Source organism: Necator americanus, chromosome V (assembly GCF_031761385.1).
Source record: "Necator americanus strain Aroian chromosome V, whole genome shotgun sequence".
Taxonomy (NCBI): domain Eukaryota; kingdom Metazoa; phylum Nematoda; class Chromadorea; order Rhabditida; family Ancylostomatidae; genus Necator; species Necator americanus.
In genome coordinates this window covers 35089736-35108864 of record NC_087375.1, presented here as the reverse complement: position 1 = coordinate 35108864, position 19129 = coordinate 35089736, and the positions used below count along the sequence as shown (strand labels likewise).

Genomic DNA, 19129 nt, shown 5'->3' with positions numbered 1-19129 from the left:
AAATAGGCATAACCTAGCAATGATTGCAAGACATAGCCTGGATGCTTATAATGGTTGACTGAGAGATGATTGACAGCGCTACGGAAAATGTCCACGGTGATTCTACTTCATACGTTAAGACTTAAATACTACTCAAATTCAACTGTGACGTCATGAAATGATTTTTATTTTTCTCTACCGGTGCTCTATCTCAAAGGGACCCTAGAAAATCCTAGGTTTACCCGATTTCTGTGTCGCGAAATTTTTCTTTAGTATTTATTTTTTTACCTACTATTATGACATTATTACTGTTATCTAGCTCTTTCCATATACACAAAAAAAATAAATAAATAGGCGTGATTTGGCGAAGAATTTATCAACGCAATGAGAGTTTGTTAATTTTACAACGTTGCATTTGTTGTGTATGCCATATGTTTCATGAAAATTAGTTAAGGGAAAATAAAGAAAAATAAAAAATATAAGGGAAAATTCTGATTGGACCAGATAAAACCTCATTAGTGTGCATTTATGTCTAATTTGATTAATTTTCCTAGACGTACGTTAGACGTTCTATACAGTTTTTGCAGCTGTTACTCGAGGAAAAAAATTATCTACGTCACAGGAATTTATAATCACTTTTTTTAGCAGCCATAAATCTCGGATACTCAGGCATCTCCCCTGCTTTCCGTTTCCAAGATTTATTTATTTCGGCAGCCTGTCAAAAAAAAGATCAATCGTTATTTTACTATGAACTTCTTCGCTAAATTCTCTCGTTTTGGAGAGTTCTTGCGTAGAAAAGAATAGATAAGATCCGGATAGATTGGAATTTTACTGAATTAGGTGCTGGGGCAGGAAATTTTTCGCGCCGACTCCGTTTTCATCTTATGAACCATCTTTTCAACCTCTAACCTGCTCTTTACCGCAGAAATGACGTCCAGTGACTCTCAAATAGTATTTTTGGGTCTAAGGCGAAATTTTCGGCGAAAAAAAAATCATCGTGGAGCTGATTCATCCCCCCAATCCATGATATGAATTGTAACATAAGTACGGTCCCGTATAGTCCCACAGATGTTGTAAAAATTTTGATTGGTAGCTCGTCTTCACAAAAGACCTTCATAAATATCGAAATATATCAGTAGTATGTAGTTGAAATTAGTGTGAATTGATGAATTTTTAAGGCATAAAATCCACAAAAAACGTGATTATGTTTATAAGCTTTCTCTGTTTTGGAGACACTCGTGAGGAAAACAGTACATAGTTTTGCATAATCTCTGTTTGCCTTAGTTTCTTTCTCTCTTTTTTTTTGCAGTTTTTTTTTTTCTCGACTTTAAACGTTTCTGAAAAATTGAAGAGTGAAAGTAAAAGTTTGCAGACGTTTTAAATTTAGCTACTCGTTAAAGATACGTCTCAGATTGTCCTTACGTGAATCTGCTACATAATTAGCATCTGGATAGTATCATTAGACTATTATAAGAAGACAGAAATGTGCAAAGTTTCTAGGAAAAAAAAAGGAATTTTATACGTAAATAAGTTAATTAATTTTCATCGTAAATAAGTTAATTCATTTTCATTTAATCTTTTAATCTCAATTCTAATTGAGTCTTCATTCATTTTCTATATAGTGTTTTGAAAGTTTCGATTAAAATTAAATTAAATTGAATTTTTTTAGATTTTAATATCGAAAACCCTTTTTTGCAATGCTGGATTCCTTCATATTGGTTTCCAGCGTCAGTTTTTTAGTTTTCTTTCGAATAATTTGTCATTCAGGGCTGGAAATTTTTAAATTTTGAAGAAAAAACACCCTGCGGATTTCATCCAACAATCTCCAGGTCCTCTCTTCTTGAAACCTCGGCATTGGAAAAAGTATTTGAAAAAAAAAATTATAACGTTTTACTTAAACCTCGCTGGCGTAACAAGAGAACATAAATCCTGAGGATTTGTTTCGTGCGATGGCATTTCTATGTATATGCATGGAATTTTTCTGAGAAAATTCTAGACTGCACCGAACCGGAATAGACTGACTCTTACTGGGTTTTTAGACCTTATGTAAGAATATTACATAATGTTTCGTCCCATCGATTGATATTTACGTGTACTAGTGCTAATTTTAAGGATTCACTGGACCAAGGGACCTAAAATCAAGCAGAAATATTAGCATTGTAGCTGTAGTGAGTTGGTACGTTAGTTACCGTACTTGAGTGGATGTGGCAAATATTGTTGCGACTTGGCGGATGTTCAGTTTGATTGGCTGATGAAGATACACACACTCATGCTTAGCGAAGTGTGCTTGACGAATCCTACATCAGTCAGCACAGCATCAGAGAGGGGTAGTCAGCAATAGTCAGTGAGACGGATGAAAGAACGGTTGATTTCAGCTGTCGCAGGAGGACATCGATTGCCTCTACCGCGAGTTGCGAGTCACTAAAGAGAGTCACAACGTGCGCGTGGTGTTTGTGAAAGGGACGGACGACATGACTCGATTCGCCGTGGAAAAGTCTCTTTAATATTTCATAGCATAGCCTGAAAAGCTCTCCCTCCATAGGAGAGAGAAAGAGGGAGCTTTAGTTACAAAACATGCACACATCCACACACACACCACATTCAATTTTAGGGGATCGACGCGGTGGTTGGCGGAAAATCCTTGCAAATTGAATAAAAGAACCGGCTAGAATTGCTGGATTTATTGGTGGTTGGTTTCGGTCAAGAAATGACGTCTTACATGGGGAAAAAATTGTTGCTTGAATGGGTCCAGGCCTATTTTCCAGGCTCCCAGCAATAAGCTGATTTTAATTACTTCTCTTCTTGAAGGTTTATGATTCAGCGAGGTAAACCCTGTTACAGATTATTTTTCTAGCTGTCTCGATCAATAAGTATGTATAGCAGGCAATAATTTCGACGAGTAGTTGCCCTGAGTCATTGTGAATGAAATGATTTACGCGCAACGCTAAGAACGCATGGAACTAATAGCCGTCTCTTTTCATACTCATAAAGTGCGTTGCGTTGCCTGAGGCAATTACAAGAGCAACGGAGCAAAAAGACACCGATCGATAGTGCAATATCGGCTGCCATCGGGTCGTCTCATGCATTATTGATTTAGTGTTCGATATTCTTTTTTCTTCGGATAGTCTTCCAGAAATCGCTGAGTTTTTCGGGAACAGCTCATGTTTTTGCTCATTTCGGATGATATAGTAGCTTTTTTTCCAGTACGGGTTACCAACATTCCTGAAATTCTCTGGATAGTGAACTTGTAGAATTGGGATTGTCGGTTGACGAGGTTTAGATGCACAGAGAATTTTTTTTTTTTTTTTTAGAAAGTTCAGTTCACTGGTTTAGATCCAGTTTTATTGCCTCGTAATTTTGATCGACGTCTATTTGCCATTAATTTCGTATCTAGAAATATTCCTTATAAAAATGCGTAGATTTATAGAAGTAGAGTGTACATTATAAGAGAATTAATGACGCAATATACTTTTTTTTTGTTAGGAATATTGGCTTGATTTGTCGATCCTGAAAAATCGGTAAATCTTGCGGACGAAGGGCAGCGCAAAATTACCACATCCATTGCATATCCTATCCATCTTTTCACATGAATTAGTTGCTCTTGCAGAAAAGATGAGATTTGATGGGAGAGCTCCAGAAAATGAAGGACATAGACCTCAAAAATGAAGCTGAACAGTTTTTAAATCCACAATCTCTGTGGAAATGCCGAGAAATTTCGATTTTCAGCCACATCTTCTAAATTCGAAAACACCAGGCGTCGATAGCTAGGGCTGAGAGAGGTCAGGGAAGAGGGCAGGAAAAAGTTATGACCGCTCTCCGTTCCGTCCCGGAAAATCCTCCTCACATCTTTTCGCGTCTTTTTTTTTTCTTTTTCGCAGTATAGCGCTTTGTTGAATCAATGTGGTTTATTGGATTCTACGTGCATGTTTTGCTGCTGATTTTGAAGTACTAAAATTTGCATGATGTGGATAAAGTTTTTAAATTTAATAGGTCGCGGTTTCACGTGAAATTCAGAAGCCTATATGTTCTAAATAGTGACGTCTTCATCTTCGCAATGATGTGCTATCAAATTCGTTTTTTTTTTCTTGAAAAGGCGCTAAATTTGACGCGGGGGGAGAGGAGATTGATAAAATTTCGCAAAACTAATCTTATTCGAATCATCTGCGCTTGTTTTTTTTAAGCAAAAATAAGAAATTCAACTCTTTGTTGTTGCGAAAAACTCAATGAAGGGTTGGAGTTAGTAGGAGGGGTTTGTGAAGAGTGAGCATAACTTTCTTCCAAACTTTCCTCCGACGAGTGACTGAAAATACTCGGATGTACGATGCCTATGCCCTGTAGCCGTCATTCATTCCAGGAAATAATAATTATCAACGGTAAACGTGAACAAATCCACACTTTAGCATGACAGAAAACGATCGGATGCACTACATATTCAGTATGAGCACTTTTTGCTGAAGTCTAGACTCATGTAACACAATTCAGCCTAATTACTTTAATTTTGCGGGGAAAAAATGTTTTTTTCTTTTCTAGATAAGTAATTGAGCAGCATAGCGCTAATGAAATTTGTTTTAGGCTTCTCCTACAGGGCTCATACATACTTTTATGCAAGTACACGGATTAAGCCCCGATTAACTTAATCCGTTGTTATATTTATGTAAAAAGGACGAAACTTCATTAAAAACGTTCGTGGAAACTGAACTTATTTTTCTTTTTCCGCGCTCAAAATTACTGCAAAGCGTTTGAACAGAACATCTGAAAAAAGTTGGATAAGATTGATGTTGAATTAAATGTAGGTGGAGAGAATATTACATAATTTTAGTTCTAGCCGGGAAAAATCTAGTAGACGGACATCTTTTTTTAATTTTTATACCACTTACTCGTGCTAGGAACCACTAATTCCCTCTTTCTTTTAAGCGCACTATTTCTTGGTGTTCCGTTAGAAATATGTACATAGTATCCTGAGAAAGAGAACAAATCTTTCAGCTTCAATGCACGGCATCGTTGCTTTGCCTACAGCTGCCTACATAGTAATTCATCCAAGTCATTTCTGCGAGAAAAAAAAAACCTCAGAAAAAAATCTGACCATTCCAGTAATATGTTTTCTATGAAACGATATGAATAGATAGAAAGGAACTTGGTTTTTACAGTATTTCATAAATTTTTTGCTCCGCATTAGTGCAGAACATTTATTGCAAGACTTTTCCGATATCTTCCGACTTTTCGAGCTACGGAGAATTTTTTTTACTGAAAGGTTTCTAGTTTTTTTTTCTCATTATCGGGAGGTGAGGTGATCCATGAATTAACATCGCATTCCATGCTATGACTCAGATTTTCTCATCCGTAAATCCCTTTTGTTTTGGTTTTTTTCTTTTTCTTCATCAAGTAAATTTTTGAAAAGTTTCTCTGACTGAAGTAATCATTCATATGTGGACGACTATCCATCATTACATTGGGCATCAGAAAAAGAAGAAGAAGAGAAAAAAAAACTGAAATTAATTTGTCTCAACCTCATTTCTAATTGACGGCTGTAATTCTAGCGGTAATGAGAAATGACGATCTCCTATCAATTGGATGTGGTGTGTGCGACAAGTGTTAATGATTTTTGGCGTTATTACGGGAAAAATACTCGTTATTACTAATATTTTCTAGGATTTTTGCCGAATATCATCCATGTCGAGTAGAGATTGTGGACAAGTCATCATGTTTAGTCAGTTTTGCCAGCCGAGCGGATTGTGTACGGGTAAGGATTTTATATGGACTATTTTCTTTCAATCTGAATGTTTATTCGCGGTCAGCAATTCGAAGTTCAAGTGCTCTTTCAAGGACGAGTCTCTTTAGTTAAGGTTTTCCATCCACACTGTCTTTGACTGGAGGTTATACTCCGAGTCCTGGTTAAAAAAAAAAATCAAGAAAAAATTAAATCAAAGTAATAGAGAAGACTTTTGGTTCCGGGGAAATATAGGGAATGTAAAATGTAAAAAAAAATCCAGTAGACGAACACTTTTTTAATTTTCATACCATTTATTCGTGCTAGGAACCAGTAATTCACTCCTTCTCTCTGTTAAGCGCACTATTTCTTGGTATTCCGTTAGAATTATGTACATAGTATCCTGGGAAAGAAAAAAAAAACTTCCTTTTTCTTGAAAAAACAATTCGATTCGATAGGTTTCTTCAAAACAAGACATCTACTGAAACCAATCCGAAAAAAAAAATATATTATTTATATACTATCTCATATTTCAATGATTTGTCTTTCCTGGGAAGTTTTGTTTTGGCTTTTCCCTCACTTCTGACAAGCTTCGCTCACATTTCCCTCCAGTGAATGAATGTCATGTATGCAAGCGGTAAAACACTGGCTGTCTGTCTACTTTTCTTATCCAGAATAAAATTGCAGTGCATTCATTGGTCGAGTGAATAGCAACCAAGAAATGATTAATCTTCCACACGGGTGACGTATTAGAATGTCGCTGTTGTCCCCTGTAATTAACTAATTTACTTGTTTGGTAATTTCGTGTTCCATTGTGTAGAATTGCAGATGATGATTGGAATGACAAAACCTCTTCGACGTTTTCGTGCCACAAGGACAGCGGAAGATGGTGAATTGACGGATTCGGACGGGGAAGAGGAAGAGGGACAGATTAAACAGGAGAAAGGCGACGATGTGGCGTTAGTTGCTCACAGCGGTGGGTTTTTGGGGTTTTTTGGCGTTTGGCTTCCACCAAAGAAAAAATCCAGTTACAATTTGGCACTTGGCCGAATTTTTTTTTTTTTTGAGCCGGTGAAATTCGTCAATTATTAACTTATGATTATTGCACTAATTATTATTTAAGTAAATTAGAGGAGAAATCTTCTACGGGTGGTGCAGGTGGAACGGAACAGGAGAAAACATTCTGGAAGTCGTGTGAAAGCACATCCTGAAATGCATAGCTCAATTGAAAAATTCTTGACGTTCCCGAGAATGAAATATTAAAAAACAGTTCATTAGCAATCGCCGTATCTCGACGTAAAAAGAAAAACTTGAGAAATATTGAGTAATGACTTTCCAATTATTGGAAAAACAAGGGAATTTCCCCGAGAACAACGCATTCGCCGGAAAAAGTCCTTCTCTGAAAGGCGCAGATTCTTCTTTGAAGAGATTGTCCTGTCTTTAAGTTTAGTAAACATTGCCACCTAGAGATCCGGGCAACCCTGGCGTTATGGAAAATGATTGATTGATCTGGGTAGGATTTTTAACTGTAAATTTTGGTCTTTCTTCTTTTTTTGGAAATTTCTATGGTTACGCTCGTCAATATTGCAATTTTAAATTGACCAACTTATGGGGATTCATACATAAGTAAATAATTAACCAGAAATTTCTGTGGCTCTGTGTTCATGCGCTTGCTACTAGTAATTAAGTGTAGATTTCAATACTGTAATTTTCTATCGATACACTTATGGAAATTTATACATAAGTACACAATTAACTGCTGATGTTAAGGGAAAAAAAACGTAAAGCAATTCCGTGAAACGGCTGTCATGTGTCCCGGAAATTATGTATTTCTAAAGAGTACGCTTAAAATACTATGAATACTAATATTATACTATTATAGTACGCCTTTTTTTCAAGACGATTAAGGGAAATTAGGCGGTCATATTTGTAATCTACATACATCACGGATGCTATGTTATCCATCAGGTTTCCATAGTCTGAGGATCCGTTCAGCGGACGTAATAAGAAAATTGAAAAGTGCATTTTCTTTTAAAGAACAGTACAAGTAATGAGGTTATGTGCCATGAGAATACGAAGAAGTTGAAAAGAAAAAAATGTCAAAGAATAAACTTGGTGAATATTCTGATGGAATTATGCGAGACTCATTTATTAAAGTCTGAAATTTTGCTTGTTTTTAATTTCTAGTGGATTTTAAGAGTTCAGCAATTAAAACTAAAGGATTTACCAGCACTTCGGAGAAAAACAAGAGATAATATAGCTTTCAATATGACATTGGAAATCCCTGAAATTCTTCGATCAGCGGTTTTATAGCGGAAAAACACACACGCAAACAGTCCTAGAATTTGATTCTTTCTCAAATTTATTATTCTTAATTATTTATTCCAAATTAATTAAATTTCTAAATTTTTAATTGATTTTCCTGAGCTGTAGCCAAGATTAGTATTGATCGTCTTCATTAAACAACGGCTAACGTTTCTTTTCTTTTTTCTTTTTCTTTTCTTTTCATTTCTAAACTAGTTATTTGTACTATAAGTTGAATATGTCGGTGCTAGTTACAAATTTTGTAAAAAAAAAGTTAGAAGTAAAATGTTTTCCGTCTAGGAACCGCACCAATTCAGTCAATAAATTCATGAGTTTACGATTCCGAAAGGGTTTAATAGCCTATAATTAAAGGACAACGCCGTGACGCGATTTGGCTAATGAGCCTGTTAATTATCAGGGTGCAGCTCGCCGGCGCTTCTACTATCCACGTATCCGTTTAAACGATACGGAGGTGAAAAACTTTGCGGGGAATTTCCATCTCTTTTTCGTCAGAGGCCTCGCAGAAACTTTCGCTTATGGAATTTTCCCATACGATTTCTCTTTACATTTATTATAGACTCTGAATCCTGTGACGGGAGTTCAATTCTGCCTGGGACCTAGGTTTTTGTAAATGCTCTCAGGGACTAGTAGATGAGCAGAACACCCAGTACCAGACCCGAAGGAAATGTTGATATTGTCAGTTCACTCAAACTCAGACGCTGAGGGCTGGTAATCCCGTATTTTTGAAAAAAAAATCGCTGAATACTTCGAAAAAATATTTGCCTTAGGAGTTTTGTTCACCCAAATTCTATTCGTTATTTCAGCAAGGAACCTTTAAAATATAGATTACTGCCGGGATTTGACTGAATATAATTTTTTTCTCCTTAGAAAAAAGTGTTATTGAAATCCCACTTATTCGAAATATTTGTTGCTGGAGCTATAAGGACGAGTCAAAGAAAAAAATCAGAAATTATATATCCGGATAGGTCGTAGGTGAATTTGATGAAATTTCTGAGAAATTGTGTGAAAAAACAAAGGCAAAAATTAGAATTTCCAAAAATTAATTAAAATTAAAAAAAAATAAATTGAATAAATTAAATTAAATAAATAAAATAAATCCACATATAGCGGATGGAGTCTCAGAATTCTAATTCACTGTGTACATCTGAATGTCCTATACCAAATTGTAATTTGAGCAAGATCCTAACAGGATCGCTAATCTATCGCTCCTTTCACTTCAGTTCTCTTTCGCTTTTCCTCTTTTCTTTTTTCTTCTGTCTTTTTCCCTTTTTTTCTTTTATAAGATCATTATCCTGCTCTTCCTGGAGCACAGTTTTTGCAGCAACCATGACGTAAGCACCATAATAAGATATATGAAAATTTTATTTGATTGAAGATAATAATTGCTCAGGTTAGGAAAAAAAACTTAACAGTTGTTTTGATAAATGTCTGTTATGTCTGGAAACTTCTGCAGGAATAATTTCATTGTGAAATTCCCGGAAACTTGCATCGATTTTATAACTGTGACCGGTGAAGGGTAAATACTGTAGGTAGTTCGATGAGGAGCATTCTCTGCATTAGCTGTGATGTAAATCCAGAAATTAAGCCTTGTTTATGAAATTTTACTATTATGTCATGTATTTTATCTTCGTTTCGCTTTTGGAATGGCTATTTTTAGCTCAGGGATTCAGTCAAATCCCTCTCTATAGCCCTACTCGAACAGATGTGAAAATTGCTCAGCAATTTTGAGTATTCTCCAACTTTTATTGGATTTTTTTTTGTAAAATTGAATGGTTTAAATGGCTGGAATCCGTTCGTTTTATGTTTTTTGAAGCTGATTTTTATACTTCTATAAGTTAAAAATATTATAATATTTTTTTGGCGGTAATCTGAAGCAGTAGATTGAGAGAAATGATCCACTCTTAGCTATTTTCATTCACTAAAATCGTTCTTCGTATCGCTCTTTATGATTGAGTCCATGATTTTATTACCATGCATAATTGCTGTGGATCTGTTCCGAGAAAACCTGTTCGACGGACGTTTGCGAAGTTCCTTCGATGTTCACTAGAGTGGGTCGATGGTTCCATTATGATTCTCGTCTCTTATGTGTTGGAGGTGGGAGGTTTTCCGCCTTATGAGAATTGAGCCAATTGCGCTAATGCTGTCGCAGGGTATGAATGCCCGCTGGGATTCTAGCCGGCCGGCCTCGTTTTGTGTCGAACTGACTGAATCGGGAACGAAACCGAGAACATTTTGCAATTTTCCCGAAGAGTACGACTAGTTGAATGTTTGATGTATATAAGACAAGGAAACAGCCAAATTGTACGAGAGTACCGTACGGATTTGAACACGCCAGGCGTCGACGATTAGAGAGAGAGCGACACACGCGATATGGCTTGTTTGTGTTAGGCTTGCATAAACATCTGCCTCACGAAAGGCCATCATAGGTCAACGTGCACCGTGAATTTCGGGATTGTCAGGCGTTTTAGTGGACTAGTAATGGGGGATTTTAGTCCTTAGAAACAAAGTTCTACTCTCAAATCTACGGTATAAGAATCGGGGAATGTAAACAATGTAAGTGAAGCTAAATATAAGTGAATAAATAGTTTACATTCTTCTGAAATCACTAGAATTCCCTTCACCATTAATTTAGTCTAATGTGTTTTTTTCCTAACAATTACTATATAATTTCGTGAAATTTTTACCCTGAAATGAATATTCAAATATAATAATTTTCTTGTAAACGAGAAAATTGCTACATAGCTATTCGTATACGAAGAAAATTCAAAGAAATATGACTTGCACGCATGGGGATTCTTTTGAAACTTAGCAACCATGGCATGAGTCGTAGACATTTTTGATATTGATCCAGAAACTCTTATATGTAGTGCGATGTTGTTAGGTTAGAAAATAAATTTGAGCACAAATTTTAGGATTTTTTTACTCAATTTTTTACACATGTGATATTTTTATATTATTTTATCCAGTATTTTATTATGTTATACATATTTTTCCACATATTTTCCTCCGAATATCATCGTAAATTTGCCAAAATCCTACCCCAATAGGGGGTACAACGAAAATTTCTCAGCTCGTGGAGGAGAGTTGGCAGTATTCAAAAGGTTCCTCTCGTGGGCGTCGTTGACGAAGGATGAATGCTTCCAGAAAAAAGTAAGGAGTTGTCATCTCCGTCGCAGAAATCGAAAAGACAGAAATAGCTGACGATAGAAACCATCGAGGATTTTCTTTTAAGGTTATTTCCATACAATTTTGGCGATTTTATCGACTTTGGAGTCGTTTACATAGAGGTAATAGTTTCCCAGCTCAGAAAAAAATTTAGAAAATATTTAAATTTTGAACACAATGGAAAATATTGTGGAATGACGGTAATATTATTGCTTCTGCGCTAGCAATCGCTGGGAAAACTACTCGAAAATGGATCGCACATTTCTCAACCGTGAGAGAATCGGTCGGAACTTTACGAAAATTTTACTTTCTTTTTACTAGTTTTTTTTTTAGATTGTTTCATGGAATTTCCTACCGATTTTTTTTATTCGGTAGTTGTGAATGCTAGATAATACGTGATTAGAGATGAATAAACAAGTAACTTTGACATTTTGCTCAATATTTTCCCCTTTTTTTCGCATGTTTTCGTGTGTTTCCATAGAAATCAAACGTTATATCCTCCTAGAATTCTTCTAGGGATTTTCAAAATCTGCCACAATGTTTTCGATGTGGTGGTGGTGAATGGCGATGAGGTGACCGAATGTCTCATGCAGCGTCCTCTTAGTCAGCAGCGGTATATTAATAATCCATTTCCTGAGTCGAAGGAGCGCGGAGAATTGTCTTCCGCTCGACCTATGCCGCCGTGCCGTATTCGACGAGCGTACGCGGCCGGCGGCGAACCTCATCTCATCTCATAAGAGAGGGACGCGCGCCCGCTCGCGAGTGAACGAGCGAGCGCTCAGTTATTATGTTGTTCGTCGCTTTTACGCATATGGGTAGACTATTGTTAGGAGCGTGGCATTGTTTGACCTTCTAAGTCGTACTCTATTCATTTGCCGAGTCGGTATTGTCCCCTTACCGGGGCACTACATCTTGTCAAAGAATTGTGAAGGATAGATGAGACCTCGTATATATGGGATAGCCGACAAGTTGTCGGATAAAAACCTTAACGGGGAAACCATTTGCCTGGATTAGGGACGCCCTGGGTTTTATTTCTTGGGGGGGGGGGGGAGGGAGGGGGAAAGAAAATATGTAGTGGATCTGATCCACATCTATCCGGCTTCTCTAAAATTGCAAATAGCATGACCGATAAACGTGCTGTCAACATGGAACGAGTCTTGCTTCTTGCTGAAACGGATAGATTGTCACTAAGTGCAGGGTAATTATGCTCGAAGCCAGTCAACTAATAGCCTTTACTGCAAATCTTCGGATTTGTTACAGTAATCCTTCTAATTTTCCACGGAATTTCCCCTACTGTCACAATTTTATGTACACTTTTTTTCGTGCGGATTTGATTCCCGCTCCTTGTTTTGGTTTTGCTGATGAAAATTCTAATCAAACAAAGGAAACATTTCCGATTTGCATGGAAGAGTGACGGGTTTCAGAGGGCTGGATAGAAAACGATTTTAAAAAATCAAGAAACAGTGCAATTCACGTGTGCTGGTGACTGCACAGTCGGGGTTTTGGAAATCCATTTCATGTAATCGAAATGGAATTATAATATAGCACTTAAATTTATAAATATCCCTTCTTAAATATGTAATTCAATAATTATAGGTGCGAAATAATTAATGGTAATTAAATAATTGATGTAATTAATTGGTTTATGCGTTGGTTAATTACTTAGAAATATTTTAATGTATCGAACAACGTTGTCTTATGACTCACGCTAAATTCGCTGTGAAATGAACGTCGCCGCGGCACGAATATCGTTCATACTATAAAAATGTTCGTATTTAAAAAACTAATTAAAACTAAACTATACCTACCACTGAACTGTAAGAAATTGTTTTTTTTTCGAAAATATAAAAACTACAGATTCTTTATTGTATATATTTTTACCTAGCAAAAATTTGAGAACAACACATGGAGGTATGGAGAATTCACCTGGAGATGTGTATGTAACGTTCAAAAAATACTTACTAAAATATCAATAGTAATCGATCAATAATAAGAAATCATCAATAATATCAAAAGTAAATATATACAATTTATGGCTCACTTATTGAACGCACATGAATTTTAAATGAACTGTTTTTTTCCTGAAATTTTCTGAAACTGCTGCATAAATTAGTAAGCATTTTTCTTCAAATTTAAGTAGAAAAGAATAAGTTACTATAGCCTGTAAGGTTATTTACATGTGTTTACACCTGATAAAACAAATAAGGTAGTTTTCCACCGTTGGTGTACAGGTTTACTATGATTTCTGTTAGTTTCTGTTACATAAGTATGAACGCTTCTAGGTGATTCCTTGTGGCAAGATGACATTAGTATTAATTTTTCAGTCGATAGCAGAGGGTTTGAGGCAAATGTGTTTTTTTTTCGAGAAAGGTAACCGTCTAATAAATGTTTTTTTTTCTTTGAAAAAGATAGCGGTCTAGCTTGATTCCTTGGGTTGTTTTTTCCCCAGATCCAGGCTTATATGTAAGTCTATTGTTTGAGGTCATGGTGTTTGCTTAAGTTCTGCTGTGCTGGCCTTACGTGCCGAAACCTTTCTCATCTGTTAGGTTATCTGTAAACATCGCTGCACACATACATACATTCGGAAGTAATCAAGCTATCCATAGGCGCTCGTAAAATTTATAGGTGCGCAACGAAATTACGTGAGAACACATTGTACTGCAACAATCAAGCCATGTTTCAGGATTGTAAATATGAGATTGTTCTGGAAAATTGCGCTACAAATTAGAAGTAATCGTAAGGCACCCATAAAATTCCAATATTTGATCGTATCCTAGGTGATATTGCTTTCGTTCGCGAAACAGTGTGTGATGTGAATGGGCGTCGCAGAAAAAAAAACGTGTCGCGAAGTTTTTCTCCTGTTTCTGCTTGCATGGAATTGCATTTACGAGTGTTTTCTGGCGCTGGCGCGTAGCCATCTTTCACAGCTGTCGCAACGATAAGCGAATAAAAAAACCGCGTGATCGCGGTTGGATGTTTACCGATTGGATACGATGTGCTCAGATAAGTAGCTCGAACTGATCGAGCCGCAATAGCAACAAAGACGCTCGAACACACGTGTAAAGGAGCCGTCGAAGTGTACTTGATGAGGAGGACACTAGACAACACAGAACACAACACACACGGACCAACCCATACCCGATGTAGCACCTCTCACCTTTCACCGCATTGTATATCCGGTCGTTTGAACAAACAAACCGAAACCGATACAAAGAACCGTGTTCCGGGGTCGCGATCGTCCACTTGAGTAGACCTTCTTCAGTGCTTGGCCTTAGAATAAAGGATCACTCCAATCGCTGATGCGGGATGTGATCCTTAAAATATTACCAGGCAATAGACAAAAATAGTTGTGGATTCTGAGATCTAGCATGATCCTGAGATTCTTCGTGCGAAGTGTCAGATATTGCAACTTGTCGATATTCAAATTTAAGCAACATCCGCGATTTTCTATCGACAAGTTGCGATCTCTATGCCAGGATTCAAGGAAAGTCGAACTTTTCGCACTTCTGGAAGTGTCAGATAGTTCTGTGAATTGAAGCACCATAGTAGAAATCGGTGATGACTCTAAATCTTAGCCTCCACCCGAGAATTTTTGAGCATACAGGAGGCTAACCTTAGAGTCATCACGATTTCTGCTATGGTTTTTCGGTTCACACCACGATCTTACACTTCATAAGAAGAATTCGCTAGACCTCATATTCCACTTTTAATAAGAACTACTTTTAATAGTAAAAATCATGATGGCTTTAAAGTTACCCTCCTCTTGTATGCTGAGAAATGCTCGCCTGGAGGTTAACTTTGGACCCATCACGATTTCTATTCGGATACCCAAATTCCCTAAAATAATCCCTTACAATAGACAAAAATTAAAGACCTAAATTCACACAACCTCAATCCGACCTTCCTATTCCTAGAATTTGAATTGCAATCCGAATGAGGGTTTGCTAAACGTGTATCCGTTTCCTCTTTGCTCTCATAGAATGGAATTCATTCGTTCGTCGGACTAAAGAACGCGATCCATTCAAACGACAAGTCTTCGAGGGGACAATCGCTAAAATGAAAGCGGTGTTTTACTTATTTGTGGAAATTACAGTTCCCTAATCCTTCCATTATGTTCCCAGTTGCTGTTCTAATCATAGACATTTATGTTTATTTTTATGTATTTTTTGAGAAAAGCTCTTGTAAGCTACGATACTACCCTGTGCAAAAAGAAAAAGTTAGTGATTTTTGCTCGATCATGGCAGCGAATTTGCATTTAATTATTTTAATGATATTCTGCAAGGAAAATAGGGTATTTTGTACGATTAAAGGACAATTACTGTTCTCCTAATTAATTTATTTATTAGAACGCAAAATCATAAATTAACGAATATCTGCTGCAAATGTTGAAAATCAAAATTCAAAATAGATTTTTTTAATTTATGTTTGCATCTGAATAACTAAGTTGAGCGAACTTTTTGTACGGAGATTGTTTTAACGATGATTGTTGGCTCATTATATGGTCGTGGTTCGCCATGGCAACATATTGAAACGTATTGTAGAGAATGCACCTGCAGATGAGGTGAGATGAAGCCATAATGAGAGGGAATTACGGTTGCCTTTGTGGTTTGTACCAAAAATTCCATGATTCTCCACGAAACTCTTTTATAGTTTTTAGTAAAATCACCTTTTTCGTTCCACTTTGAACTAAGGGGAGTTTGTCAATTATTGGCCCAAAATAAGAAGGAAACGGAGGTGTTGAAAAGGTAATCTAAATCGGAGGAAAATGGAAAAGCTTGACTTTGAAATCCGCCCTTCTTTCCCTCAAATTTTGAAGTTTGACATGAAGCTTAGAAACATTGCTCGAACCTTCTTTTCTGCCAGAATTTTGGTGGTAATCGAAGAGCCTGGAATCGTAGTCCTGTTGGAGGAGAAAGGAACAAAAAAGTTGGAAAATCCTATTCAGTCCTAAGCCATGATAGGGAAAAATTTGCTCTACCTGGTAAGATTGAAAGTTGTTTCATATTTCATATATTTTGAAGTTTGACATGAACTGGCTTCTACGGCTATATTTTAACGAGAACACACAGGGGCGAGTAGAATTTAATCATCCTACGAAAAAGTAGCAAAGAAAAAATTCGTAGCTATGTCAACCACCATCGTTTTCTCAGAAATGAAGGGACACTGGGCTTTAATCCACTTTTTCAACCAGATATCGACGCCATGGGAGCTTTAGTTTCAGTTTCAATCCTGAAATTGTCATCCGGTATCATTTACCCAGCTGGGATAAATAAACGCGCTCTAGTAGACGATTGAGCTTGGGTGCTATGTAGGGATTGCTGTTCAATAAAATTTTAGATAAATACAGCAGAAATAAATACACATCAATTCGTTCTAACCGTGGAAATCCTTATCCAGCAGCCCGTTAGGTCCTGTAACGAAGTAGCGTTGCATTGCGCTTGCGTCAAGTGGACAGTTGTCAGTAAATCAACTGGAAAATAATGAATAGCAATAGGATTCTGGCTCTGGACATTAGGTTCGGTTCCAGGCGTCCTCCATTGTCAAATTCTGTTGAAGCGAATATTTTAGTTCGCTATTTACTTACCAATGGAATATTTATCCACTCATATTTTTGTTCGAAAAAAAAGTTGCCGATAGTTTCATTTCGGTTGTATTTATATTTCCAAGGAAAAATATTCTGGACTTAGGTTCTGGACATTTGGTTCGGTTCCAGGCGTCCTCCATTGTCAAATTCTGTTAAAGCGAACATTTTAGTTTGCTATTTACACACCAATGAAATATTAATCCATTTATATTTTTTTTGGATCCAGTAAAACTTCTACTTGCACCTGTTCAAATTGTATTATGCTAGGAATTTAAACTGATGTGTTCAGAGCTGATGCTTTATGTTTGTGTTTGTTGGCATCAATCATTTGCCCGTCGCAGGCTGTATAAACTAATTTGCATATACAAATATTATGGCGTTCGCATTGTAATGATGAGTGCGAGTTCAGCTTCACATCTGCGTTCGCGAGGATCTTGCGAGTGACAGATTCCTGGCTGGGGATTTAAACGAATTTTATATATTTTCAAAATACATAATATTTATGTTTTCTTGTTATGCCAACGAGGTTTAGGTGAAACTTTTTTATTGGCCTGACGTTTCGACAACTCGTCTTTTTCAAAGGCCTGAAAATGGTTCGAGGTCTTTGATACCATGCATATCCGATCCGACCGACTAGCGGGGTTGGCAAACCACCGCGTTCTTAAAGACTGGTTTACCAACCAACCCCGCTAGTTGGTGAAACTGGTCAGTTGTTTTCCTTTTGAAGGTCTTGCGTGGTGTACTTGGAACAGTATCGAGGCTTGGCGAGGAGAGAGGAGGAGTTTGATGGGATATGCATGGTATCAAAGACCTCGAACCATTTTCAGGCCTTTGAAAAAGACGAGTTGTCGAAACGTCAGGCCAATAAAAAAATTTCACCTAAACCTCGTTGGCATAACAAGAAAACATAAATACACCATCAAATGCCGAGGTTTCAAGAAGAGAGGACCTGGAGATTGTTGGACATAATATTTGTTAATGGCTTCCCAAAATTGTTGAACTTTCTGATTTTCGCAATGTTTGAAAGCATTCGTGTAATGAAAAAATGTTGAAGCAGTGATGTTATCCGGAATAACTGAGATTATATGAGAAGCACCGTGAAAATTCGTTTTTTAGGGAAATTTTCGATACTTTTTGGATGTTTTGCGGCCAGCTTTTGAAAGATTTGCTGAGTTTTGCTGACAATGATGGGATGGGAAGCAATTCTGGAGTGAAGCAGGAAGAAATTTTGACGTTTTCTATTTCTCTGCACGTCTAATTCGATTTCTCACAAGAGTTCCTGAGTTTGGTCTTTCAGAAATTTCCAAGAATTTTAAAGTCGATGGCTAACGTTTGACGCTGTCTTCTTTGATCTCCCTATAGTTTACTCATCAACGAAAAACAGAAATTGTTGAGAATATTTGATTATTTCTTCGAAATTTTTCAATATGTGAATACAAAAACTACGTTAAGGAGGCTATTTTCTGGATGTCAGCAGAAATTATTTTAAATCATCTTCATTAGATCAGAAGATTAAAATTGGAAACACGTTGAGAAAATCCTGATTTTCTGCGAAGTTAACCGTTGCGTGTTTTGTGTTTATACTATCTTGTTTATACTATATTTATCTACATCGTTTACATGTGGCGTTTTTCCCATCTACTAACAATGTAAACATAATAAAATAAACAGAAAATACACAAATAGTATTGTTTTAAAAAACATTATCGCATAGAAAGTTGTAAATGTATAGAAATATAAAAATGATAGTTTAAAAAATGTATAGAAAATTTCCAATTACTGGAAACTCAGCTTTTTTTAAATTTACAACCATTTCATGAGATTCTAATCAATACTAATTAACTTTCTGCTATGTTATTTACTATTTCGTACATATATATACTTTATTGTAACTATATTACAATTCAAATATCGTCATTTAATTTCAGGAGATGCACCAAAACGAATACGTGAGGACGTCGTTGAGGTGGACGTGGATGCCATTGATATACCTCATGGTATTTTTTTGTCTTATTTTTTTTATATAAGTTGTCCCTATTGGTTTACTAGATGCGAACGAGGAAAAAAATTAGGGACGAGAAAAATTTAATAATTGAAAAATTATCTAAATTTAAGTAATTCTCTCAGATTTTTTTAGGGAGATGGAGAGTTGTTACATCACACGTGCCAGAACGTCGTTTTATGATTGCTAAATTTGCTACGAACGCGGAAATTACCGTAAGAACTCTATGATTCACGCTATTTTCCTGCATAAGAACTTTACGAGTTTAAAAGATTTCTTTTTTCGAATTTAGGAAGCGAGAAAAATCATAGCAATCACAGAAGATGATTTGAGCCGGAAACGAAAAAAGGAAGTGGATGATCAGGGT

At 36.5% G+C, this 19129-nt stretch overlaps 1 protein-coding gene across 2 annotated transcripts in view; it reads left to right on the top strand.

Moving 5' to 3' along the window:
• RB195_016160 (uncharacterized protein) overlaps nucleotides 1-19129 on the top strand; it is a gene marked incomplete at both ends in the record, with an annotated part of 47296 nt that overhangs the window by 25404 nt on the left and 2763 nt on the right. For both annotated transcript variants that reach the window (XM_064207191.1, XM_064207190.1), the window contains 7 exons: nucleotides 2092-2147; nucleotides 2355-2473; nucleotides 5629-5719; nucleotides 6515-6662; nucleotides 18689-18757; nucleotides 18898-18977; nucleotides 19055-19127. In XM_064207191.1, coding sequence (XP_064063071.1) covers nucleotides 2092-2147; nucleotides 2355-2473; nucleotides 5629-5719; nucleotides 6515-6662; nucleotides 18689-18757; nucleotides 18898-18977; nucleotides 19055-19127 — 636 coding nt within the window. The remainder of the gene's footprint in view (nucleotides 1-2091; nucleotides 2148-2354; nucleotides 2474-5628; nucleotides 5720-6514; nucleotides 6663-18688; nucleotides 18758-18897; nucleotides 18978-19054; nucleotides 19128-19129) is intronic.